Source organism: Linepithema humile, chromosome 1 (assembly GCF_040581485.1).
Source record: "Linepithema humile isolate Giens D197 chromosome 1, Lhum_UNIL_v1.0, whole genome shotgun sequence".
Lineage (NCBI taxonomy): Eukaryota > Metazoa > Arthropoda > Insecta > Hymenoptera > Formicidae > Linepithema > Linepithema humile.
In genome coordinates this window covers 30,853,842-30,880,451 of record NC_090128.1, presented here as the reverse complement: position 1 = coordinate 30,880,451, position 26,610 = coordinate 30,853,842, and the positions used below count along the sequence as shown (strand labels likewise).

At 41.5% G+C, this 26,610-nt stretch overlaps 1 protein-coding gene and 1 long non-coding RNA gene across 3 annotated transcripts in view; one reads left to right on the top strand and one right to left on the bottom strand.

Moving 5' to 3' along the window:
• HGTX (HGTX homeodomain transcription factor) overlaps nucleotides 1–20,014 on the bottom strand; it is a 41,623-nt gene extending 21,609 nt beyond the window's left edge. The window contains exons 1-3 of the mRNA XM_067351095.1: nucleotides 17,881–20,014; nucleotides 9,095–9,205; nucleotides 55–266 (exon numbers count right to left, since the gene is read on the bottom strand). Coding sequence (XP_067207196.1) covers nucleotides 55–266; nucleotides 9,095–9,205; nucleotides 17,881–18,664 — 1,107 coding nt within the window. The 5' untranslated portion in view covers nucleotides 18,665–20,014. The remainder of the gene's footprint in view (nucleotides 1–54; nucleotides 267–9,094; nucleotides 9,206–17,880) is intronic.
• The window catches only part of LOC136998453 (uncharacterized), a 36,197-nt gene extending 11,072 nt beyond the window's left edge, over nucleotides 1–25,125 (top strand). For both annotated transcript variants that reach the window (XR_010889039.1, XR_010889034.1), the window contains one exon: nucleotides 24,469–25,125. This is a non-coding gene — a long non-coding RNA (uncharacterized lncRNA). The remainder of the gene's footprint in view (nucleotides 1–24,468) is intronic.
• The last annotated feature ends 1,485 nt before the right edge of the window (nucleotides 25,126–26,610 follow it).

The following is a 26,610-nucleotide window of genomic DNA, read 5'->3' as shown; positions in this document are numbered from 1 at the left end:
ACTGTTTCAAGCGAGTCCGCTGAATGCGCGCTAATACAGCGAGATATGCGTTACCTTGACTTGGGACTCCGACATGCCGAGGGCATACGCCAATTTGGCGCGCTCCGGGCCGGCTAGGTACTTGGTCTGCTCGAAGGTCTTCTCCAGGGCAAAGATCTGCTGTCCGCTGAATGTGGGCCTCGTGTGCTTCTTCTTGCCGCCCTCGTGTTCTCCGGCGCCGCCGCCCGCGCCCGTCATCGCTTGCTGACAGCCCAGCTGTTGCGACACTGCAACATTCGCGTCACCCGGTGAATAGTTTCTGAATATCCATTTCGCTTTGCTACGAGTAGAGTAATTAGCCTTGGCTGATGGCCACCGTTTTGTTCAACTCAGCCTTCCGAGTTCATTAATTTAGCGGGGTGAATTAAGTTTACAATTTATAGTGTTTACTCTGAAAGTCTGTAAAAAAAAAGTATTATGACCTAATTCTACTTTTTCTTCGAAGCTTTGAAATATCGCTATTTTTTATCGATTCACCTTAAATAAACATGTGTGACTTTTTTTTATTCAAGCATAAAATATTACGCCGTTTGATAGTAAACGCCAATTCTTGATACAGTATGGACCGGTATTGATTGTTAAAACGAGAACAGGCGACTCGTGTTAAAATTCAAGCATCGTTTAAAAAACCACGGTGGAATTTTGATATCGCAGCCACGAGACGAGCCGCTCGCAAGCTTCCATTGCATTTTCGGCAACCGCGTGCACCCGATCGTGCGTGCCATCGTATGTGCATTCTATCGGCTCCCCCTCCTTCCATGATCTCTTTCCAGACTGGCAGAATGAAAAGGGGAAATTGCAAATCCCATCTGTGACTTTCTGTCGTGACAAGTCATAGAGAAATATTGCCATATTTTACTTCGCTACACCAACGTCCTGAATTATATAAGATAAGCAAGGATGAGCGCACAATTGTGCATATACTATTATTGTGCGAATGTACTTTCTTAATAAATTTGCTTTTGTTATATTACTAGCACGCTGTCGTGCGTATGTATGACGCAATGAAATTTATCGGCAAGGTGCAACGATATTGCATACACTTGCCCCACATACACACTTATTTGTTTTACTCAGGAAAAATATGTCTGCGATATATCTTCGGGCATAATTAGTTTCCGTGTTATAACCGTAAGAAGTATTTCATTTTAACCGCAGTTCGAAATTAATTCGCCATTTCTGGAATTAATTACGGCCCTTATAACGTTGGTAATTATTGCCGCAACCATTTAGTGTGTTTCTCTCTTTCACTGGACTCGCGATTATAATACTAATTTTTCTGCGAAATGTCTTCCAGCTCTCCGAATCACATTTCATCCGGCGTAGATTAAACTTTGCAAATTTCGTTGAAACAGTTTAATTTGTATTCATATTCTAAATACACTCTGCTCCAATATAATTTTATTAAATTAATTATATTTTTATAAATATTTACGCGCACACAAATAAATTAAAATTCAAAGCGCGATGTAAATATTAAAAGCATTTTTCCCATTTCCCATACTTTTCATTTTTTTAAATACGCAAATAAATCTTCCCGTATTTATAAATTTAATTAATAACTTTTTTTACGTTTTTGTATTCATAACTTGCTCAAAAAGTGCGCATTCTTTTTCTTCAAATTGTCGAAAGTTATCTTTTCGTGTTTCCGAACTTTCGATCGATAAGCAATTATTGCAAGCGCATCAGCGGCATTGCCTCGTTTAAAGTCTCCCGCGGAACTAAACTACTTGATCCCATTCGCGCCGGCTGATTATTTTTAATCTCGGCCACTCGGTCGAGCCGTCTTAATTAGATCGGGAAAAAGAGGAGATCGAGAAAATTTTCGAGGGATAACCGAGAGGGACAACTGTGGGGGACGACTTCTGCGGAGACAAGGGGGCCGCGCACGGCCCCGATGTGGCATGTGGGCGCGCATATACGTAGGGGGCGAGAAGCGTGAGGGGCTGTAGGTGGGGTAGGAAGGGTCGGACGCACAGGGTCGCCGTGACGTCGGTACGGTGTGGGTTGTGGGACTTTAATTTAATAAAGCAATTTGTAACGGAATACGGAACGAGGCAATAATGGCCGGTCGGCGGGGAGGGTTCTAATGAGCTGCTTACCGCACTCCAACCCCGGGGCCTTCGACGGGAGAAGGTGTGTGCGTGTTTTCCGCTGTTAGATATCCCCCTATTCGTCCTACTAAGCCGCTGCGCATATTTCCACGACTACTTCCCGCAAAACCCGATAAGTCCTCGTTTTTATCAAAATTTGTATGCGCCGCGTACGGCGCGCCGCGGGATTTTCCTTCGCGGTGTAATTTCAGACTTGCCCCGAGATAAAGTTATCAGTGTCATCGCTGATCGCGTGCAATTTAACAGCCGACTTTGCCGGGCGACTCATAAAAAAAAGAATAATCGAACTCTCGATTGATCGCGATAATTAAATTGAGATTTTCATTATTTTCGAAATGATCAGTGAAATATATATGTATGAGGTGTACAAAAATTGCGTGCGTCGCGTGATATGTGATTGTAACATTTAGATATTTGTTGTATCGTGTAATACTGCGGAATATTTTGATAAAGGAATAACAAAAATGAATAATTCACCGTGATATATTTCGTAATATATACATAACAATAGGAAATATCATACTTCTATCATATTTCTATGCGCAAAAGCTTTTTAATTAAAATACTTCCTTGAATTTTTTAAACAAGCCGGATATCTGGCTGTGTTCGGTCGTCCCGGCGATTTATTGCCTGACTTTTTCCGCAAAATATTTTTTTCGCATGGGAAAAATTCGGACCGGTGATATAAAGTTTTAACCCATACACATCGGCCATACCGATTCCAATTGAATCCGCCCAATGTTTCACGTGAGTTTTTTCGACAAAGAGAACTGGTTAATGCAATGAGTGAAAAAAAAACTTCACTTTCCACGCGAGCTCGCAAATAATTATTTCGCAATCGCGAAAGTTTTGCTGTTCAGATTATTTTCTTTGACACACGAATATAAAGTACTCGGGAAAAGAGGTGTCCGCTTTGTCGATTCGTTTGGACGCCGCGCCGATTAAAGAACTATTTGTTTTCATCACGTGGCCATATTTGTCGAGGTATCATCCTCCGCTGTGCCAACGGATTCCGGATTAATCTTTGTAGCGTGTCGCGGCAGTGGCGGGAAAAGGGGAACTATGATCATAATTTAATCAGCCGATTTAGAGTGAACAAGTGACACACGTGTCAAACAGTGTATGCGAGCGAAATCGCTTCGGATAATGCGTATATATCGATGCCGCCTCTCGCGCGCACATACGTACACGCCAACACACGTGCACGCTCGTCGCGCGCGACACCGCCGCCGCGGATAACGCTCCGATGTCCGATTAGACGAAGTATCGGCACGGCAAATTGATGCGTCCGCCCGCACCGTGTCGATGTAAATCAGCGGCAGGTGACCGTATCGGCGTGCGCGCGCGGCGTTTCAAAAAAGAGGAACGATCAAAAACGAGACACCGCACGGCCATTCGTAATATTCGTTATCAGCGAACGGAAGTTCGGGCTGCGAGGCTCGATGCGCTCGATTGCTCGATTTATACGGGGTGAGCGACCCCCCGCGCGCGATGTCACAGGCCGTTTTATCCACCGTTCGGGGCGAAACAAATCATTCGTGGTAAAGATGCATCGCGATTCGGACACGGAGAGAAATAGAGAGAGAGAGATAAAAGAAAGGAGAGGGGTTTGATGTGTAATTTTTTATTATCTTTTTAATAATATATCAGAATTTTTTGTTTTAGCATTTGTATGGGTTTCTAAAGTAACGAGAATAGTAGAAAATCGTAATTTATTATTTAGCCCATTAATTTATTGTAACTAAGCGTTTCACACGTTTACTAAAGAATGTTGATCAATATTCAAAAATAATAATAGCTAAAGTGTCAAATGGGCAATAAAGATTTTTTATTTTGCTTTTGAATTTTTCGATCAGAAGCGAAATTTCTATATTTAGATATGATGTTAAAATAAATGTTTCGAATAATGTTTCGATACTTCATACATTAATAAGAACGACGTTTCATTAAATATCATGCAGTACTTTAGTTGGAATAAAAAGTCAGATACGACGGGACGATGGTTTGTCACTTCGACGTAATTGAATCGGATATCACTCGACTTCTAGAAAGCATGATCGGACATTCGTGAAGGGGGCTGCTCGCTCCATTGGCGATGTGAGTAATAACGGCGCGCATCGAATCGACTGGCGTCTGCGAAGAATGCTTTATCGAGTGTGCAAAGTGTGTTGTCACCAAAAGTAAATGCATGCTTACTTAATCGAGCTAACGATGGTACCACGCTGCGCTGATCGCGCGAGATCCATTAAGGGGTCATCGACGCGGATCGAAGAGTCGCGATCATTATTGAGAGCTGCGAGAGAACGGATAAAATCATATTGTTCTTTCCATTAAAATGGGATCCTGGAGTCGTCTGTTTTACCGATTTTTTTTAAATAGACTATACTTTTTTTTGACTGTGTAGAATGAAAAATCCTTTTCTGTAATTAAAGTACATATGCTAATACAGGGTGGACGGTCGATTTGAAAGGATTTTTCATTCCACGCAGCCAAAAAAAAAAAGAATTTTACGAAAAATGGAAGGTAAAACAGGTACCGATTTGTTTTACCTTCTATTTTTTGTAAAATTCTTAAATACTAAATGATAAAATTTTAAACATTAAAAAATAGTGCAATAATTAAAGTAAGTCATATTGAATTATAATAATTTCCTTACTGAAATACAAAAACAATAATTTATATATATAAATAAATTACTGGTGTAAATTTTTAAAGAAATTCATAGAGTCATATTTTATTTCTATCGAGACGATGTCTCGTGGAACACATTTGCGAGAGATTCTTGGAAGCTACTAGATCGCAGTCAGTTCTTTCCTGCTCGGGTGATTCGCTCCATGTGGGTATATCGTGAGTAATAACAATATACATCGACCAGCGTAGACCGCCGCCGGAATCTCGTCGCGTCAGCGACGTTTTCATTACTGGGTTCGCTTACGTGACGCTTACCCGAGCGAGTTTTGTGTCCGTAAAGTCCACCCGACGAGGAGAGGCGGTGAAGCGCGGGGGAAAAAAGATGGAACGCGGAAAAGAGCGGGCGGCGATGGTGTGTAAAAAAAGTAGAGAAATGAGAAGGAAAATACGGGAAGGAGCGGCAGAAATAACAGTGTACACATCGTATCTAAACAGTAACAAGGTGCACGATATCTGACGTTCTCGTTATGGAAGTGGGAATGAAACTAAGGACGTGCGGATAGATAGATGCCCATCATTTTCGGGAGAAGTTCGTGTTTTATGCATAGGGTGCTATACAGAAGCGGGATGTTATGAGAGAATTTTACGCGCGGAATCTTGTACGGATTGTAAATTAGTAGATTAACAATTAGTTACTAAAAAACTTGTGAATTTATATATTGACAAAAACTATATTAAATAAGAGTTGTATGCGGATTGATACAAAAGTATTAACCACTTCAGTGGTAGACTTTTCTCAAGAGTTTGTGCCAAAAGTGGTAAGAGTCAAAAGTTAAAATATCGAAAAACGGTGAAACACGGGTTCAAAGTTTTCGAAAAAGTTACTTTTCGGAATGGGTGTGGATCGTCCTTCACGCCCTGAAGAGGGGGGGGGGGTAGAATAAAAGTGGAAAATATTAAATGGCACTATGGGTCGAGTGGGGACTCATTTGGAAGGGCTTTCCAAGACAAGAACAATGATTTTTGAAAATGTTTACTACGACCTCCCAATCAAAAGTTACGATCGTGTAAACCAAAATGTGGGGGGGGGGGGTCGTTAAAATATTTAATCAGCTAATGATGGAGGTGAAAAAGAATTCTTTATTTTGACATTTGAAAAAAACCTTCGTGTACCGAGTACTATGCGAGTATGTTAGAAATGATTGGTTTAAACAATTTACAGTCGCCATATTGGATTCGTCATTTTAAATTTTGCAATTTTGACATCAGATACGAATTCAGCAATCCAAAAAACCTTACAATGTCAAATTTTATGCAAATCTGTGGAAAATTATTGAAGTTATTTAAAAATGTACATATATGATACATTACCACGTTTGGCACTTTTTTTTTGTACATATATGATACATTACTACTCAACTGGTTAAACGAGATTGAAACTAAAATTTTAACTCTCTTTTCTCGTGAATTCTAACATCTGTTATCCATCATACCAAAAATTCTTTAGAAAAAAGAGTGCTTCTGCAATTGTTCGTCTTAATCTTGTTCAGAATCGAGGTTTCCAATTTGATTAGAATTATTTTGGAGAATTTTGTCACTAGCGTGCTTCCATACTGATCTAGAATGCGTTTTCTCAGTTACGGACGCCAGTCTCGCAATCGAATATCGCGACGATTATTGTCACCGCTGTCTTCTGGCGTCGGCGCGGAAGGGAAATAAGGGCGACGGGAGTGGAAGCTAGCAACGGGCTGGCTTATCTCGGGTATAGTTGTACCCCAATATATATGGTGCGGAGGCATAAATAGACGACGGTTCCCGTGGCGGTCGTTCAGCGATGCCTCGCGAGGGCCATGAGCCGATCAACGTTTCGCCCCGGAATATAAAATATACCGGGTAGCCGGTGTAACTCTTACGTGTTTCGTACGAGGCAGGGTACGCTTTGCCTGCCCTGTCCCCCCTCCCCCCCCCGCCCCCTCTCCATGTCCCTTCCTCCGGCGCCTCACGGGAGGAGAAATCCACTGCCGGTGTACCGGGCGGTAGAAAGCGGCGGGCACGCCGCAGTTAAAATATTGCCAGAGTTATTCGCACGAGTGCGGAAAACGTAGCGAGGGCGGGATAGCAGGTTGAAGTGGGCTGGAGGGGGGAGGGGCTGACGGCCGGCGGTCGCTCTTGCGAGTGTAGGCAGGGTTGATATTGAATATGATGATATCCCGGATCCGACGCCGCAGCGGACTACCGCTACCACCCTCTTATTCGTCCCCCCACGGTACGTACGACACACTCTCTCTCTCTCTCTCTCTCTCGGCCGCCGTGTGGCGGTCGAGCATCCGAAATACACACACGCGTGTACGCGACGTATGTCCACGCCGGTGTGTCCACGCCCGAGCTCTACACACACGCCTCTACACGTTTTGCCGCCCTCCTTACATCGCGACGGCACATGTGCCACCCCCTTACGGGGGTTGATGTATGTGCCGCCGCCTTTCTCTCCGTCCTTTGTCTTCCACGGTCGCTCTCCATCTCCGTCCGTCTCCGCGCCGCAAGAGGGACGGGACGTCACGTGTTTCCTTCACTTTGTTTGTGATTCTTTTTCTCTGCGGTGCCCTTAATCGTCTTCTCGTAAAGGTGGGGGTGTGTACACGGCGAGCGATCGGCTGTGCTATCGCCGGGAATGTTCCGGTATGTATGTCGAGGGGGACCCCGGGCCGGCTAATTGAGCGTGAACCGTCCAAGTGCCCGAGGGAGAGCGCGAAGGGAGTGTGTCGGCACGATCGGGATCGACCTGCTGCGATCGACATTTTCGCTATCTACACGTAAATAGTTGTCGTATTCTTGTAGCCTAGATATGAATGACCAATGTAGTTTTTAATATTTTATTGCGAGATTTTTGCACTAAATGACAGTCGATCGAATCTCGATTATTCAATAAACCTGTTTCAGTATTTGTGCACCAACTGACAATAGTGCTCATATTTCGATTAATATGTTATATAATATCATTTTTTATTCCATTAAAACTTAAGTAGAGAAATATCTACACGCGCGTTTTTTTAAAGTTAAACTTTTAACAAACGTGATTTGGAGTTATTCAAATATTTAAAGTTTTTAAGCTAGAGACCTATGTCATTCGGATATTCATATGCAATCCATTATTCCTGTGCTATTTTACACAAGATAATGTATATTAGTAAATCAAGAAGTAATAGATTATATGAATATTTGCAATTCAATTGGTAATTAATATGCGTCGCATTATATCGACAGAACTGTAAATATACACTTAACAATTCAAATCAATTTTAAATTCAACATTGATCTACATAGAGTTTCTAACTGACTTTTAAAACTTTACTGTCATCGAATCTACGTATTTTACAATTCTATATTTAAAAATTATAAAAATGTAACAATCTAAATATTAATTATGTAGATCAATATATATAATATATATATATAATTTTTAACATAATAATTCTCATATTTTACAATTTTTTATTAACTATAATTTTATTTAATTTTTTTAAATGCGCAAATATTCTTAAATATGTAAAGGAAGCTAATTTCCTGACAATTTTCGAATAAATTAATACACAGTGCAATGCTGTGAAAAGTTTCTGATCTATTGATAAAGCTACATTTAAAAACGATCGAATTTCCACACGTTCCCTTTTATATCGAGTCTTTTTTTTCGCGGTCGTGGACCCTTCGCTCTACAACTTCCTTTCCCGCGCTCTTTGCGCGATGGTGGTTTCCACGCATTTTTTAAATTCCTCCCCGTAGGCGACCCACGCCGGGAAAATCGCCTTCAAACGACTTTCCAGGCACGCTGTTCAAACGGAGAGACACGTTTGGCAGCACGTGTTTCTTCACTTCGGCCCTGTGATTTTCCTGCCGCGAAAGCAAACACACGCAGCTGTCAAACCCGCCGCAACGATACCCGAGGAAAGGTAACGCAACATCCGCAGGCGGTCGAGACGTATGACGACAATGCGTGTATTTAGAAGTAACAACAATATTTTTCCCCCTCGCCGAAGGAATATAGAAACAAGAAGCAAGAGAGGAAAAAGATGCGCATTAAAGAGATAAAGTAGTGGAAAGTAAAGCATGATTGAGCACAGGTTCAGGAATCTTATTTCAATTGATAAAAAATAGTAATTAGCAGTAGTCAATTAATAGCAATGGTAATTAAATATAATTAACTACTGCTAAATTTTTATGTTAATTATACTTAATACAAGATAAATTATAACTGTATATTCAACAGAATATTTTCTACATGATAGTAAAAGATAGTAAAACGCTGAACTCACATGTGTGTAATCTTGCCCGCCATGCGAGAGGATCACTGACTAGTCCCTGAAGACCCGGCCAATAGACAGCAGGGTGCCGTGGTTCCGTTCTTTGTTGAAATTGCCCGATACCTAGGGAAATATGTAAATGAATTACGCATTTGCATACACGAATTCGGTTTAAGATTGTTTATTGCAGAATCCGATTTGCAAAACAACAGAGTTATATAACTCCGCTTTTGTAATGTAATATTTTTCCGTATAAATTTTTCTTTCAAATTATGAGTTACATGAAACGGAAATTGATATTATTACGTTTCAAGAATGACGCATTGAACTTTAAATTCTCAAGAAATTTCTCAATTCATCTTAGAGCAGTTGCGAAATTGGAAAACACGTTCAATGATTATTTTAGGGAGAAAAAGTCTACCGCGTTTAATATTAATAACGAAATTTATCCGCGATATTAATAACGAGGCTGATGTATATTTAACTGATATTCGGATTAAGCGCAACGGGTATAACATATGCTTTAGTTCGGCCGTCAGTGCAGATAACGATATTGGATTTACGATAATTCAGATAGCAGCACATATTGAAGTAATAATCGAAGGAAACCCGTAAAAAAAAAAAAAAAGACACAACGGCGAAGAACGAGCGCGCGTTTACTGACCGAGTAAAACAGCTTTCTCGGATCGATGTCGGTCAAGCTGTCCCATTTTTCCACGTAAAGCGCTTTATTAAGCCTCCAGTTTTTTTCCCCGCTCGTTTTCCACATCTACGCGATTTATTTCATATTTTTATCACTTGCAATTTTCATACAACTCGCATCCGCCCGGAATATGCAAGCGGAATTTAAATGCCCGCAATTTTATAAGCCGCGCGACCTCGCAACAGATTTCAATCTCTTTTTTTTCCGAAATAATTAAACGCCAAATTGAGAAAGCTTCAAATACCCGTTATTATGTTGTTATCAATGTTACAAATAGTTACAACTCCACGTAGATTTATCTTTGATTTTTACAAATCACACGCACCGGAGAAAAACAATAGATTTTTATGCACCGACCGATTTGATGATTTTAAAAATCATACAATTATTTTTTGCATGATACAACTCGTAGTAGAAATTGCAACAATCATATAAAACCAAATCTATGCGAAAAATAATTATTGAAGGAGTTCTAGATATCTTTATTCTTCCTAATTTTTCCATTTTTTTTTGCTAACTTTTAACCTAACCTAACCTAACTAACTCGCTAACTTTTAAATATGAAATTCATATCCATCGAATTTTATTCGGATTATCAGCAACCACATAGTATAAGTGTGTGTGAGTGTGTGTGTGTAATACACACACGCGATGAGGCCAAAATCCATTTGTAGCCATGAGTGGTTCCTCGGCGGCTCTCCGCTATACGGAGACCTTAATGATCCGACTTTTCGAACGCGAGAAATTAGTCGACTTAAGCCGGGCTCTATGCGAGGGAACGACGGCTGGGAAATCGAATCGGTAAATATCGGTCGTCGGAATCCGACGGACTTTTTGCGCGGATTAAGGGAGATTAAATTGATCGCGCGACGCGCTTCTCTCTGATTGATCGAAACGCGCGAATCGAATAAAAGACAGCGGAATTATTATCGTTTGCATTTCCAAGATTTATCATTTACTTATTATCTTCGTAAAAAAGGATATGATTTTATATTTGGCCATATTTTTGAAAGTTTTTCCCAAAAGTGTGCGCTTTTCAAAAGTGATTTTTTTTTCAACGATTAGAAATGTTTTTTCATTTCTTACACAATTAACACTTTTGGTAAATATATTTATTTTGTTCTATGATTTAGTTTTCTCACTGTAAGTTAGAAAAATATGTAACGATACAACGATTTTGTTACAAAGTTTATAAAAAATGGTCTTGTCCCGACGATCAAAATAATGATTTCACAATCATCAACAGATTTGCAAAAGATTTGTAGCACTTTAAATAATTTTAGCAAAGAAGAGACTGTTACACTGACAGTGAATATTAAATTGTTCATTCAGGAACTTTCTTACGTAAGATCATGTTACTTTCATCATTTTCAAGTATCAAGAGTTTGACGAGACGCATAGCGAGGCATCGCGGTTTCGAAAGAGAAAGCACCTACGTTTAACCGTCACTTTTAGAATAATAGAGCGTGTATTCTTACATATACTTTTTTTCTCGTTACAACGTCGTCTACCACAGAAAGCGTAAATCATTCAACGATCGACAACACTCTCGTGCGCGTCACGTCGGCATTCAGAAATTAGCCATAATAATCGCGATCGAGTACATTGACTCCGGCTGCGTGGGTATTTAATTTGTTTCGGGTGCGCGTTTCTCTCACCTATCTACGCTTGTCCGTTCAGACAATAAAGCATCATTTCCATTTTATCGTCGACGACGGGAACAGAAACAAGAATGGCGGGATACAACCGTCCGATCGCCGCTTTTGTCCGCTACGCCGAAATCGGACAGGATTTATGGGATCATAAACGGCTAAACCGTGCGCACTCATCAACAAAAATACCTGCGATTATGCTCTTTGTCCGCGAGTCCTCGTGGCGGGGATCGGAGAAGTAAAACTCTTTCCGATTCTTAAACGGACCCCCAAGCACGCGTTTTTACGATACATCGTTTGAGAATGCTGTGAACCGGGCAATTAAAAACGTTTAAAAGTATGTATACACGGTGTCCGAAAACTCCCGTTCTTCATATTAATTACAAGTATTTCAACGAATAGATAGTGAATTTTGCGCGAATTGAGATATAGGCTATTATTTGTTACAATTTTTTAAATTAAATGTTAAATATCTAAATATTAAAATTCTAAAAAAAACTTAAAATTAATAATAATAATATTTTTTTATATTTATTTGCATTTTGATATTTAATTCGTAAAAATACATTTGGTGGAGAGAAGTGTCGATTCATGAATATATTTTTATCCAAGAAAGATCTACTCCAAATTTTGAGCAAAATAAAGCTATTTTATATTTGTGTATACAGATATGATATGTTGCATAATAATGTTAAAATAATCACTATTTATCGAAAAGACACGGTGATCATAAATTATAAATATTTGACGCATTATCGCAGTAAATAAGGCATAGACATGACGTTGGCGTGCGAGTAAACGGCGGACGCTTCTCTCAGCGAGATATTTATCATTTAATATCACACATATTGATGGAATTTTTGTCATTTATACAACGACGATCGGTATTCTCGCGCGTGTTTGGCGAGAATTTAATTAATGACCACTAGTGCAAAGTGTGCGTACGTGAGAGATCGATCGATATCAGATGTCAATTAGCGGTGCGCGTTGCGAATCGCATAATCGTGTCGCAATAACGAAAGTGATGCGAAAAAAGAGGAGTGATTCTCCGCAGAAGCTTTGTGACATAATTATTACATTAATTTCTACGGTCAGATTTTTCCACAAGATAATATTGAACAATAATGATTCTATTGAATCGTTACGTTCATTCGTGCAAATGTCATGACGATCAAAAAAAGTTCTTGAAATGGAGAAATAATGACAAATAGGAATTGTTGGAAAATGAACGATTATTCGAACTAAACTAGTTATCCATTGCATCGTTTTATTTTAATTAAAAGAGTGATGCCGCGACGACGTCGCTGCGCTCAAATCGACGGCGCGTCATTGATATGTGTGTAAAACGTGGCAATGTTTTAGCGGGCGAAATTTATACAGGAATACATACACTGTGTGCAGCCGAAACGCGGAATATACATACATATGTATTCGGTGGCCATCTATAATTCTAACAGAGCGAAATTCGCGCCGCGTCGTAAATAGCGAGCCGCGCTACTGTCGTATTTGTAATCGACGTAATCTGTCTAATACGACAATGAAGTCGGTTACCCATTAAACCGTTATTGAAATCGTATACGATTACGCGAATTACAGCGGTAGTTCGACGTGCGTCATTGTGAAATACACACACACCCACACACCCGAGAGCATTTCTACACAACGCGTCAACTGGAAACACAGGCAAATATCCACGAATGCATTTGACACAATTGCACAATAACGATATATGACTATTTCATTTTGCCGTGTTGAAATTCTGTTATATCAGATGTATCGTTCCAAAGTCTTCGATATTTTCATTTCAAAATATTCACAAAAAATATCCCTCATAAAAAATACTCATGAGAAAAGGAAGACATTAGCGTTTTGAAGAACTGCATTTGAAACAATTTAAAAAACTGTACAATGCAATTCTATTATTAAATTACTTAGCGCAGTGCTGATTTCTCGATACATGTAATCTGCAGAAGGACGTTCCATATACGATTGTCATATTTTTAGTTCATTGGACACGTAAATGTGTTCAAGAAGCTTTTTGTTTTGCTATCGGCTTCCGTGTTCATTGGCTGCTCTTCAATTTATTCGCCGAGTAATTACGTTTATTGCAAGCGACGGAACATCAAGGGATGGCTTTTAATGCGGTCACCAGCGCGATTATACGATCATGAATTTTCAATCTTCTGTAAATCGCGTAATTTTCTTATCGAATAAACATACCTTGTCGTAAAAAAAAAGTGCGAAAAAGGTTCTAAAATTTCGCGATACGCGCTTCAAAGGGGAGCGAAAAGACCGTAATTCACGATACAGAAACCAGAGCAGATGTCACGCAATATTTCTGAGGTTTCTATTACAGGCGATAAAAAATGAAAGACGCACGTGAGGAGGCACATGGGCGCGTCGGGTAGTTCCTTTTCTAGGATGATGTGAATATCCTGCTTTCAGGATAAACATACCGCCTCATGATATTCTCCGACGAGTGTCGCTCTATTTCAGAGCGTACATTTGTAGAGCGATCACTTAATTTTAGCCGGAAAGCTCGTGTCTGGCGCAAACACTTAATTTCAATTTTTCAGATATATGTGAAATTAAAGACACATCGCCACACCACGTATTCTCCTCTTTTTTCTCCAATCAATCAGATAGGTTTTCCATTATAACTTATGCAATAACGATTTTAAAAGAGCAGCAGCGAAGCAACGATGGTAATAACGGTTTCATCGGCGCCGCAAAAATCCGCAGAATGTAATTCGTCACGAAAAACGATGCAAGAACGTAACTGCGATATTTTTGCGGCGACGTTTTCAAAATTGAATTGTTCTCGCGCGTTGCGCGTCGCATCCCGATATGACTCTCGTTTTTGTTTTTTTTCACACAAGAATGAAAGAATAAACAATATTTATGACGAGCTGCTTTGGTGTGGCCTGCAGTCGTACTATAACGCGATTTACTATTATCTTTATTTTTCGACTTCTATTTTCGTACGCGGCATTAAATTTATATACGTATCCTTTTATCGTCACTTTTTATCATCGTCATATTGTTCCACTCGGCATTTACTGCTGCAGTTTATCGTAACGCAATCTTTTTGTGTGGACCAGCCGCAAGTGGACCAGGGCGTCCTTTCGCGCAAATTCGCCACCAAGCCGCGTACGAGCACGGTCGTCAGTTGGTTAACCTACAATATCCTAACTTCCGCTCGTATATGGTCGCTCTATTTGGCTATCTAATAATTTCTCTATTGTAAACACGTTCGCGACATAATATTGTTTTCTTATTATTCTGCGTTTAAAAAATTTTTCTCTGTACGTATCAATAATGCGCAACTAAAAATAGATTACGTAAAAAGACAAAAACAATAAAAAGATAAATAAAATTTAGCTAAAGATAAATAAACATTGATAACAATGATAAATTTATACTTGTTATATATTTTATGTGCGTGAATCAGATTTAGCAATCATGCAATAATTTATTTAATATTTTAGAATAAAACATCTTTTATATTAAGAAAGTATGATTATTAAAATATTCACGGTCGCAACTTTCAATTGAAGCATTAGCATTGTTATAAAGTCAATAATTTTGTCTTACATTTTATCATATCCAAAAAAAAATGAGATGATTTGTGAACAGAAATTAAAATCAATTAGAAATCGTAGTTTCTTATCTTATAGATATTACAAAATGTTTAGAATTATCGTATCTTTGAATGACTATATTACATACGCAAATGTCACATTATCGCGCAATAACATCGATGCATCGATTAGCATATTTCGACATGCGAAACGTATAAACGCTGATATATTAACGCACTCTCTGCTTAGCGATTCGTTATTGCGAAGTACAATTGCGTTTTGTCGGGAGCGAATCATTTAGAAATTTAATGTCATGAATGTTAAGTAACGTCCCTCGTTTGCGTCGCTCGTTAATGTACCGAGGGAGCAGGTAATTCGGTAAGCATAAATTTTAGAGCTGCTGTTCCGCATCCGCCATGCTGTCGGGTCCAATGTTTCAATCAAGTCTACTCCAACATTTCTATTCGCATTTTTGCTTTACTTTAATTGCCATTTTTGCTTTAGAGAAGTCACGCTCTTAACGATTTACAGTAATTAAAAACAACTTGTTGGCAACATTTGTCACATGTCGTTATTCGCGCTACACGTTAATATAAATTTTATGTGTGAAAGATATTCGAAAAATGTTACAATATGTGTTTCAACTATATTATTATCTATCAATATGTATTATTTCAAAAATTTTTGTGATAATATTTATCATTTTGAATGTTACATTTTAAAACTAATATGTCTTGATTATCATTTTTTTGCCGTTTTGTTCAAATAGAAGGAGTGATAAAGTCATTTTAACGGATTATAGATTACAGATCGTGATAGCGGCATTTATGAATTAAATCCACGTCTCCGATATTGCCGCGATATTGTACGACACGCGGGTTATTTGTGAGCAACTTCACATGATCCTATCTTCCTTCGGTCGTAACACACATCGAGCCTCCCAGATAATTCTAAAATTGATGCCCGAATAATTTCTCGATAGTCGAAGAAACACAAAGTGATGCATAGAAAGATGCGGAAAAGATTTTTGAAATATGATCCTTAAAAATCCGTATAATCTTGATTCCAAGAACGTCTTTCAAAATATGTATAATACACAGTGAAAAATAATAATTATGCTAAATATGATGTTAATTCTGAATGACTGGTTTGTGATGTAAATAATTCTAGATATTATTACGATCAATTCTACATTTTTGTCAACTTAACGATCGCGTTATTAATGCCGATTTAGCGTTGAGAATTAGTAATGTACTCTGCATCATATTTATGTATTTAGCTTGATGTATATGCGAAGTTAAACGTTGCACAAAAGCATTCTTGAACGTGACATCTTTTCATAAGCTCTCAAGGCGATGATGACAAATGTCACTTCGTGTCACGCCACCCGATAGAAAAGTTATACATTTGCAACATCACAAATGAGGTCTTGATGATGGTTAGCAACAAAGTATAAGGAAATGACGTTGCGAATATTTGCGTCAAGAAATACATTTAAAAAATTTTGCATTATAAATGTTTAATTGCCTATCTTTAATTCATAATGAATTTTTCAAACTGATATAATACTCGGATCATTTAACAGTAATAATAGCAGTATTATTACAAACTTCTATTAGTTTTTAGAATTTCGCCCGCTTCATTCTTATTTACACAAGTTTCTTGCGCCGGTTTTATTTGTTTTGATGATAAATCAGAAATTGCGGTTGATGTATACCGTTATTTCGTTGTACTGCAACGCGTTAAAACAGGCGGTAGTAATTCGAGCGCGCGAATCAAAACGGAAAATCAGACTCGGTCTATGTAAATCCGTGAATTATACGCCGGCTGATCGTATCGAATGCACAGATAGTTTCGTAATAGATTCGTAACTCCTAGTCGCGCTTTCGTCTGGTCCGCGGTTCAATCGACCGCCCTTGGTAATTCTACGATTAATGCGTTCAATCCGTCCCGCATTACACGCACGCTATCGCAGCACGCGACGATTTGCGCGGAGAACAGCGGTTTCCCCCGATTTTCTATTGCATAAATGGCGCGAATGGTAAATTGTTACTGTTACAGATGTTACTAATATCCACGAACATCAATAACTCTTGACGTTAATCTCCCGATGCTACGTTTGCGAAGTATCGTTGAACAATATTTCTGCTGAAGAATCATGCTAGCCATTCTACTGTTTAGTAAAGTAAAACTTTGGTGAAATCGTGAGAAAATTTATAAATAAAGCTTTACACTTTAAGAAAATGACACGATTGCAGAAGAACGCAATTCAATTCTGCTACTGAAGTTGTTCGGGTAAAATTTCTAGTATATTTTATTTAAAAAATGCTTTGACTTCATTAAAAACAATAGTACACTTTACTTTTTATGACAGTCTTACGAACAATAGCGAATAACATGTTTAAGTATCATATCGATGATCTCAAAATAACTTTGTACAGAATGTGGAGAGTCGGCTTTACGCCGCGTTCTAGTTTCTGCAAAATTTAATGTGTGATAATTTCAAGGATCTATCAATAATCTGAATAGAAACGGATTCCTGTAGTATTAGACATAATAGATCAGAAGCATATTTTCACAAGTGACATATTTAAACAAAATTAAATATTCTTTCCGATAGCAAAAGTCCAAAAATTCTAATATTATTTATTGCTTTCGGGAGATCGTGGAAATGTCGGAAAATACGAAAAATTCTCTTATAGGATATCTAAATTATTGAAATAGAGTCCGATATTCAAATATACTGCTTCGCGCTGTTTGTTTAGCTAGATTCGCAGGTTTGCGGGCGGTCCTCGGTTAACCAAAGGGTTGCCCGCGTTCGACCCGTGTTCAAACGACCGAACTTAAAGCAATATTACGTACCCGAGGATGCCGTAAAGCCGGCGTGCATGGCGTATCGCGGCGCAGCCATGTGCTGAGGATGCGGTGCCGGCGGCAGGGCCGCGTGCGACGGCGGGACCGTCGTCTGGGGGTGCACCGTCGCCGTCGGTCTCGAGAGTATCGTGTCGATGCCGTGGGGGTTGCTGCCGACGGAGGTGATGGAAGTTGCCGGGCTGTGCTTGTCGCTGCCGGTGGGCGATGACTGGCCCTGCGTTATAGTGGAGAGCGGCGGCACGGCGATCCGCGGCAGCTGGATGCCACCCTGTTGCTGCTGATGCTGCGGATGATGCTGCTGCTGGTGCGACTGTTGCTGCTGCTGCTGCTGCTGGTGCTGGTGCTGCTGCTGCTGCTGCTGCTGCTGTTGCTGCTGCTGCTGCTGGTGACTCCTCTCCGCCATGGAGTGCAGCGCTGCCAGTGGCTGGCTGCCCAGCATGCCGCCGCCGGCGGCGCTCAGATTGAGGAACTGCAGAACGTGGGGCGCGGCCGCCGCGTGGAAGTCGTGCAGCCAGGGCGGCCGCGGGGGCGGCGGCGAGTGGCTCGAGACGGGAGGCGGCGAGCATGAGCCCAACGAGGAGCCCGCGGACGAGCTGCGGTCGCCCTGGTCCAGGTGATGATTGTTGTTGCGTCGGTGCGCGTCGCTGAGCGACGACGACATGTTCTCGGCGATCTCGAGTCCGCCGCCCTCCGGCGTGGAGCGCGATGGCGCGTCCGGGCACGGGTCTCCGCTGTCGGCGCAGGCCTTGCCGCTGGTCAGAGAACACACCATCTCGCACCACGCATAGTTCGGTAGTGAGCGAAAAATCTTAGCCGGTGCTTTAGCTACGTGCTAAACGAAGGCGTGCGGCCGCCTCACAGCCGAGCGGGATTCTCGAGGATTCTCACCGAACCTTGCGGGTGAGTCCTTCAAAAGGGTGACTTTCGCAACGCCGAAAGTATGCGCGAAGGTGTCGTCTATTCCGATTATCAAAAGTACACGCGACGATATTATCACTGTGCGTTTTCGCCGAAACAACGAACTACCGATGACACACGTCCGACGACACGTTCACCGCGAGCGCGATTCCGATTGGCACTGTTCCTTCGTCGACAACTTCTCCTCAAATGTGCTCCCCCGCAGGTCAATCACTGATTCTTTCGTTCGCAAGCGAAACGCACGTCTACACGCGGGCGGCAGGTCGCACCGAGATGCCCGTTTCGCGAGTGGCGATCGATGAGTGGAAATAGTAGTCACCGCACACCGTGAGCAGTCACCAGTTCACCGGTTCCGCGCGATGGCACATGGAGAACGAGCGATTCGGGGATCAGTCGCGGAGCGACTACTGATCATTCGGCCGATCGACCGCACGCGCGCGACCAGGAAATCGTTCTTGCCGCGACGGTACCGAAGGCTCGCCGTGTGAGTCGCCGCGTCGCCAAATGGTGTGCGACCAAGGGGTGCATCGGGCGCGCACTCTCTCTCCGGCGGGAGATCGAGTCTCTCTCCTGTGCCTACGTCCTTGCCCTCGTCCTCGCGCGCGCGAAGCGGAAGCCCCCGCGCGCCAGGGGAAAGAGGTAGGGTCGGCCCACGGTGCGAGTGGATTGGCGTGCAGTCCCTGGCTCGGTTAAATGCTCGGGGGCGGTACCGCCGTCCGATTGGTCGACGCGGTGGCGTTTCACCGGAAGGAGAGGTGTTCCGGGCGGGGCCTCTCAATCTCGCGTTAGCTTCTTGTTAAGCGTCTTTCATTGTGTGTTTAAATTCGTAATTTATGATCCCGACTGAATAAAACAAGAACTTGCTGGTTCGCTCGCTCGCTCGCTCGCTCGCTCGCTCGTATGTTCGCCGGTTGCCTGGCCGGATGGCTGGCTGGCTGGTTGACTGAGCCTCTTGGCTCTGAGACTGGCTCTCCGCTTTGTACGACGACCGGGCATCTCTGCACGACCACGGTGACACTACTGTCTCGATAACTTGCTTCCTTCCTTCCGTGTCGTTCCTTCCTCTCGCTACCTACCTACCTACTCATTCGCTTATTCTCTCTCTCTCTCTCTCTCTCTCTCTCTCTCTCTCTCTCTCTCTCTCTCTCTCTCTCTCTCTCTCTCTCTCTCTCTCTCTCTCTCTCTCTCTCTCTCTCTCTCTCTCTCTTTCACCCACGCGCTCCGTCCCGCCCGCCCGACTCCCACTCGCTACCACCCTCCAGTCTTTCAGCCAGTCAAGCACGCGTAGACAGAGCAAATCGAGTTATTTGCTGCCGATGGTCCATTTGGCCTGTTCCTCGCCCGCTATACGTATGCCGATGCACGTGTCAACGAGAATTCGGTTACTTCATCCCGATGAGCCATCGTCGCGCCGCGTGGTACGGCTGACGTAACTAATGTCGGATGAACTCTCGCCGGCTCTCTCCCGGCTCCTCTCTGGCAGCCGACCAATGTAATGTCGGCCGCGCTTCGTCGCTCGCTCCCGCTCGTCTATTGGATCCGCGTTTTAAAACTCGCCTTCGACCGAACGGATAATTTACGGCGGCCGACTGCACTTCGCGCTCTCGGTCATTAAGCGAGGCGGGGTCTGCCACCTCTCTCACTCTTCTTTCCTCTTCTTACCCGCTCTCTCTCTCTCCACCCCGCGCGCGTGCTCGCGCAAAAAGGAGTTTCTTCGTTCGACGTGCGCGCGACGTCGTCTAACCCTTAAACATATTCCTCGCAAATTTCTGCTTCCCGCGTGTGAACTAAATATTTTTAAACTTCCAGTAAGTTCTTCCGCTTTAACCTCTCTTAAACGCGAATTTATTACCTCCGCGTTTTTAAACCTAGTTTTTTCTGGTTTTACGTTATTCCGGATACTTTTGTAAGTACGAGATAAAACTTGGTAACGTTTTAGTTACAGTCATGACATCCAACTTGTGAAATCTGTCGTTAAATAATACTCGGAGAAAAACTTGAACTCGTAACACGTAGGGCTGTATTTAGTATCTGAAAACTCAAGAGCATTTGTGACATTTCGAACGGCCGTGCATGGCCAAGCGCAATATCTGCATCATTAAATACGCGCGTGCCGAGATCGATCGTTTAAGAGTAATTATGCTAATGCGGCCCGATTATGATGAAGGCCCGAAATAAGCTTACAGGGTATCATCATTACCACGTTCAAATACGTGCGTATTATTAATAATGAAACAATAATGGATATTATTAAAGCAGCATGACGCAATAATAGCCGGCAAGCAGTGCAGTGTTGCCAATATTTGTTGCACCGTATTAATCACCAGTCGCATTAATGCTTACACACCGTAATAGGCTTTCTTGCTGCGGACATTTTTTTATTCAATTTGCGCGAATAAAATTTTCAATTGTTTTTTATTCGTCATTTGAAAATAATTTCAATATCGATTTCTACTTTTTCCCATTTTTATCGCAGCACTTTTGTAAAATGCGAGGTTGTTTTCATCCTTTCTGTCTATCTAGATTATTTTGATTCTTTTTTGTAAAATATGTATGTATATTTTCGATGTACCCTATTTAATTATCATGTCGAATCTTACACTCGGCAAAGGGGCAGCGGCGTAAAATAAAAAAAGAAAAAGGTAGCGGTTGGTATTCTCCTGTCGAAAGGACCGCGAGCGGGATTTAAATCTATTTTATTTGACCCTGAAGGATCAGTCCTTTTCACGGAGAAACGACGTTGTGGAGGGGCGCGAATGGAAGAGAAATTCTCCCTTTTTTTTTTTTTTTCGTCTTCCGGACGCGCCTCGGACGCGTTTCTCGAAAAGCATGTAAAATGCGAAGGGCGGTAGGGTATTGATTCTCATCGCCGGGCATTTTACAACGCGTATCATTTTCGCGAGGAATAGTCGTTCGGTCTGGCGGAGCTGTTCGTTTTTGGTTTGCGCGAATTTCTTGCGAGCGAAAAGTTTGGTTTCAGTTGGAACGACCTCTCGTTATGCGTCATGTAACAGATCACTCCGATGACGAGAAAAATTATTCTTCCAACGAACGCGCATATGTTCTCGTAGATGCGTAACGGCGCGTAATAAAGATCCTCCACTTCGACGCTGGAATGGAACTTTTCTCTTCTCTCGCATATTTCCCGCGCGATATTTTTAATATCACGCTTGTCTTCCTTCCCGCGTATTATCTCACCGCTTTTTATTATTTGTATTCTTCTTATTCTTTGAATACATATTATTTTATTGTAACAAAATTTAATGACAAGTTATAACACGATAATTTATTTTAATTTTTTACAAACAATTTATCACTGTGTTGAGATTCCTTTTCTGACCCGTCATTTATTCTCTGTGTTTTTTAATTATAAACTGTATCTTCCGTAACGTTCAACGTATTGATATCCGAATCGAGTGGCAATAAAAGTATCCTTATTTAAACAGTATTTCGCGAGATTATTTCGAATAATCTAAAATAATTTGTTAGCTCCGATAAACGCAATAAAACACGCCATATGCTACATACGATTACAAAGTATTAAGTTCTAGTTGTGCCGTGTATCGTTACTTCCCCAGTTGCTACGGCTAAGCTTATCTATCGAATACACCGCGCTTTAATAAACCGCGAAAGTGCGATATAACATATTGCGACATCGTAATTATGTCGCAAAATGAAAGATACGAGAGATTTTCTTTAAAACTCTTTACAAATAGATGTTGCTCTTCGCACCGTTATTAATATTTCTGCATTTTTCTCGCGTATTTACAAATAGAACGTGAATTATTAGGAAGGCGTTTCCGGGGAGACCAAACAGTCGTGAAGACTTTTGACACCTCGTATAATCGCTTCGAGATACAACGCGTGCACGGGGCATAAATTTGTCGTTAAAAACTACGCCCATTATTCGGCTCCCTCCCTGCAGAAAGTCGCTATACAAATTCGACTGCTTGTATTCACGGAGTCCCACCCCTTGTCCCACCCCACTGTCGGTGACTGCCTCTTTCCTAAACTTCCCCTGATAGATTTTCCTCGCCCCCCCTCTCTCGTTAGCCCTCCGGTTTAGGGTGGAATTATTATGCAGAGACCAAAGTGTCCCATAAAATCGCGCAAATTACACGCTCCGATGCGTGTCTGAGCTTCATCGTAGTGATTAACTGACAATAACGCTGAAAACCGGTAATTCGACGGCGCCGATTAATCGGGCATTTGCCGGCTCAGGACCGCCTGCGGAGGACTCTTTGCGATTGACGTAGTTTAGGGTTTTACGTGTGTATCAGCTGTCGTAGCCGCTTTATTACGTGACGACGAGTCAATTTATCGGAAGATTAATCTTAATTAAGGCCGGGAGGAAAAAAAACGAATATTTACCCAATCACGGGAAATTTGGAGCACTTAATAGATTGTGAAATTCTTATCGATATTATTTTATTAGCAGTTTAAATACACAAGATTTGGTATAAAAAATACTGTAGCTATTTCACTTATACTTATTCTCAATGTATGTAAAATATTCGATTTTTTATTTGTTGAATATTTTTATTAATAACTAATTTTAAGCGAGAAATCTTTTTCCTTTATTAAAAAAAATATCTTGTTTGAATAGGAGTTAACACTCGCTTCTTACGCAAGTTTGCACTCTCTCTCTCTCTCTCTCTCTCTCTCTCTCTCTCCCTCATCAGAGTGTAAATACGGAATTAGAAGTCCGTTCGCACGCCCGAACGACATCCACTGAAAATCTTCATCTACACGGAAGGAACACGCGGGACTCACCCGTTTCCGTCGCCGGATTCTAATTCGTATTCACGGCACGACTGCGCGTCGCATGATCACGCCGTATGGATTCGAATCCGAGACGTATCGAAAGTTCGCAACGTCGTTTCGCCGCCGCGTATCTCACGGAGGACGCAAAACTTTTTCGGTGCCTCTCCGTCCGATAATATGTTTCCGTCGAACTTCGAAACAAGTATCTCGAAAAAGGACGGACCGGAGAGACGCCGTCAAACGTGATTTTTCCTCCCCAATGGATTCGCGATTATTATTGCGTGAATCGTCCTCAAATAGCCATTTGAGAGACGTAAGAGTGCTTAACTCATTATTGCAGCCACGCGCGTACGACGCTGAGAATTTAACGTAACGTATGGAAAAAATTATATGGTGACAAAAAAAAAACAATATTTAAACTGATTAAAATGTAGATAAGTTCATCAGAATATTATATTTGTTTCTTTATTTTTATTTTTAATGATTATACGTGTACTAAAAATAGACACTGCATTATTACAGACTTTGTAAATATAAAATAACGTAATAGTGATAATAATAATAGTAAGTTGACTCAAATAATTGTAGACGAAAAATATTACGCGTAGATGTTTCCTCAATTCTCTTTTAAGCTGGCAAACCAAATTTCTCGAAATCTTAGGAGAATTAAAAGGAACGATATATATTCGTCCACGCACACGAAATTTATCTCAACCGTCTAACGTTAAATGTCTTGTTCCTTTCTCGAGTTCTATGTGTGTTAATTTACCGTACGACAGAAATTCCGTTCTACTCTTCCGATGCATCACATAAATTCTTCCACATAACGTATATATATGCTCTATACAATATCGTATATACGTGTTACACTACAATATATGTACCTTTCGACAGGCACTTCCTTCCGTGCAGGACAACGGCGGTAAATGGAGCGTCGAGCGCGGCGTCTCATCCCGACATCTCGGAGGGTGGCTTCGGTAAGTGTGACCTAATTTTACGGAACGTCGGCTTTTATTAATGACGCAACGGAGCGAGGGGGGGCAGGTGAAAGAGAGCTATAGGCCGACTGTCAGTGAAGAAGTCATTTCGCGCGGACACCGGGCCCCCGGGCGCCATTGTGCGTCTACGAGACTCATCACACGCCGATGACTGCATTATATTAGGCGTGCAGAGTCGATCGTTCGCCCGTGGATAATCCGATATCATGGCGGGCCCGTGCGGCAGTTATTCCCTTATTCATTCCTCCCCTTAATAGCACGAGCTTTTTGCACCGGCGCCGCGCGCGGCCCGGAATCGCCTTTGCAACTTGGCTGCATATGGCCAATATTGTTTTATTCCTGCCCTTACGCTGTATCGATCGCCGACTGCGTCATAAAGATGTCGATCTCGCGACGAACCCGCGAGCACGGGTTTTTTGGAGGATTCGGAGGACGAGATTGAACTTTCTGGCGAATGGAAATTTTTCATCGAAAACTTCCCTTTATTTAATTGAAATTTTTTATTCGATACGTTTGAAGCTCAGATAGCAACGACGTTTTGCGTAACACGCGGCATTATAATATTTTTATTTCAAGTAATGTGATATTACAAGAGATAATGGAAACGTGTTTTTAAATCATGCACGAATTACACTTGTCGCGACGTGAAGTAGCGATATTAATCTCAATTTATGTAGCGATATTGTTAACGAGCCATTTTAACCCTTCGAGAAACTATATCGCATAAACGTCATAATTCATCCCCGTGTAGACAGCAAACAATAAGGCAGACTTCACGAAAACACTTGGTAATGCCGGAAAGGGTACACGTATATTATTGCGCGAGATAGTCGTGCTAATTTGAAAATGAGAAGATCCATTCAACGTCAAGAAATTTCGCGAAATTAATATGGACCGGCTGGCACAAAGTATGGCGAACATAATTTGAGCCGCAATGTTCGTAATACGTGTGTTTGCCCGAATATTATGTCAGCTGGAATAAAATATTTTATTTCTAACATGAATTTTACACCATATATTTATATTATTAATTATATCGATATTTTTAATCAGACGTTATTAATATAAATGCACGTGTTTGAAGTTTAGAAATAGCAATTAATTATTTTCACTAAGAATATAATATTTTATTACATAAAACGTACTCGAATATAGAAATCTCATGAGAAATAAGATATAGGTGATAGTTTTAAATAATACACGTTCCGTGAAAGCTATGATTTTTCTCCAACTACACGAACCAATGCCGTGGAAATAAACAGTGAATAATCCGCCTTCTTAAAACACTATTCGTTAGGAAATAATTCGGCTACCCTCCCGAGTAAAAAGCTCATATTTTACACGCGGACAAAAAGTGTCTTGAAACGGTTAACCCCGCTTGTGAGCCTCCGACACAACAGCGCGACCAAAAACGAAGTTCTATCCCCGGATTTAGCCCCGGGTAGCCCTCTCGACTTCAAAGGATTAGGCGAAGGATGCGATAGCAGGAAGCCGTAGTGATTCTCGTTTCGGACGCTCTCTTTCTCTCGCAGCGAGTAGTTTTACATTTCGTCACATTGTTGCGCCGACATTTATAAATGCTGGTCCAGCGGCGGCCGATTATGACGATTATGATGACGGGCAGGAAACGGGGCGGGGGGAGGGGGAGGGGAGGGAGGGGGAAACCGAAGATGACGCTGGTGTGAATCGTAATGCGACGGGACGAGTGTGAATCAGCAAAATCAAATGCGTCTTCAGGAATACTGAAACGCCTATTAGCGACGCTTCATCATTTCGCGATAATATTCGCAGTCGCCTCGCCGATTAATGCGCCGGGGCTCATGCGCCCGCTTTTGAATGCCCCGCATCCTTCGCAGGAGCCTCTCTAACAGCCGTGCATCCTCTTTTAAAAACGTATTATCGCACGAGCGATCCGCCGAATAATATTTTAATGAAATTCGAATTGAGATGGTCGACGTCATGTTTTCATTTCATAAACAACACGCACCGGCTGCGAAAATAAATTAACATCGATACGAGATTACACTATTACAGTATT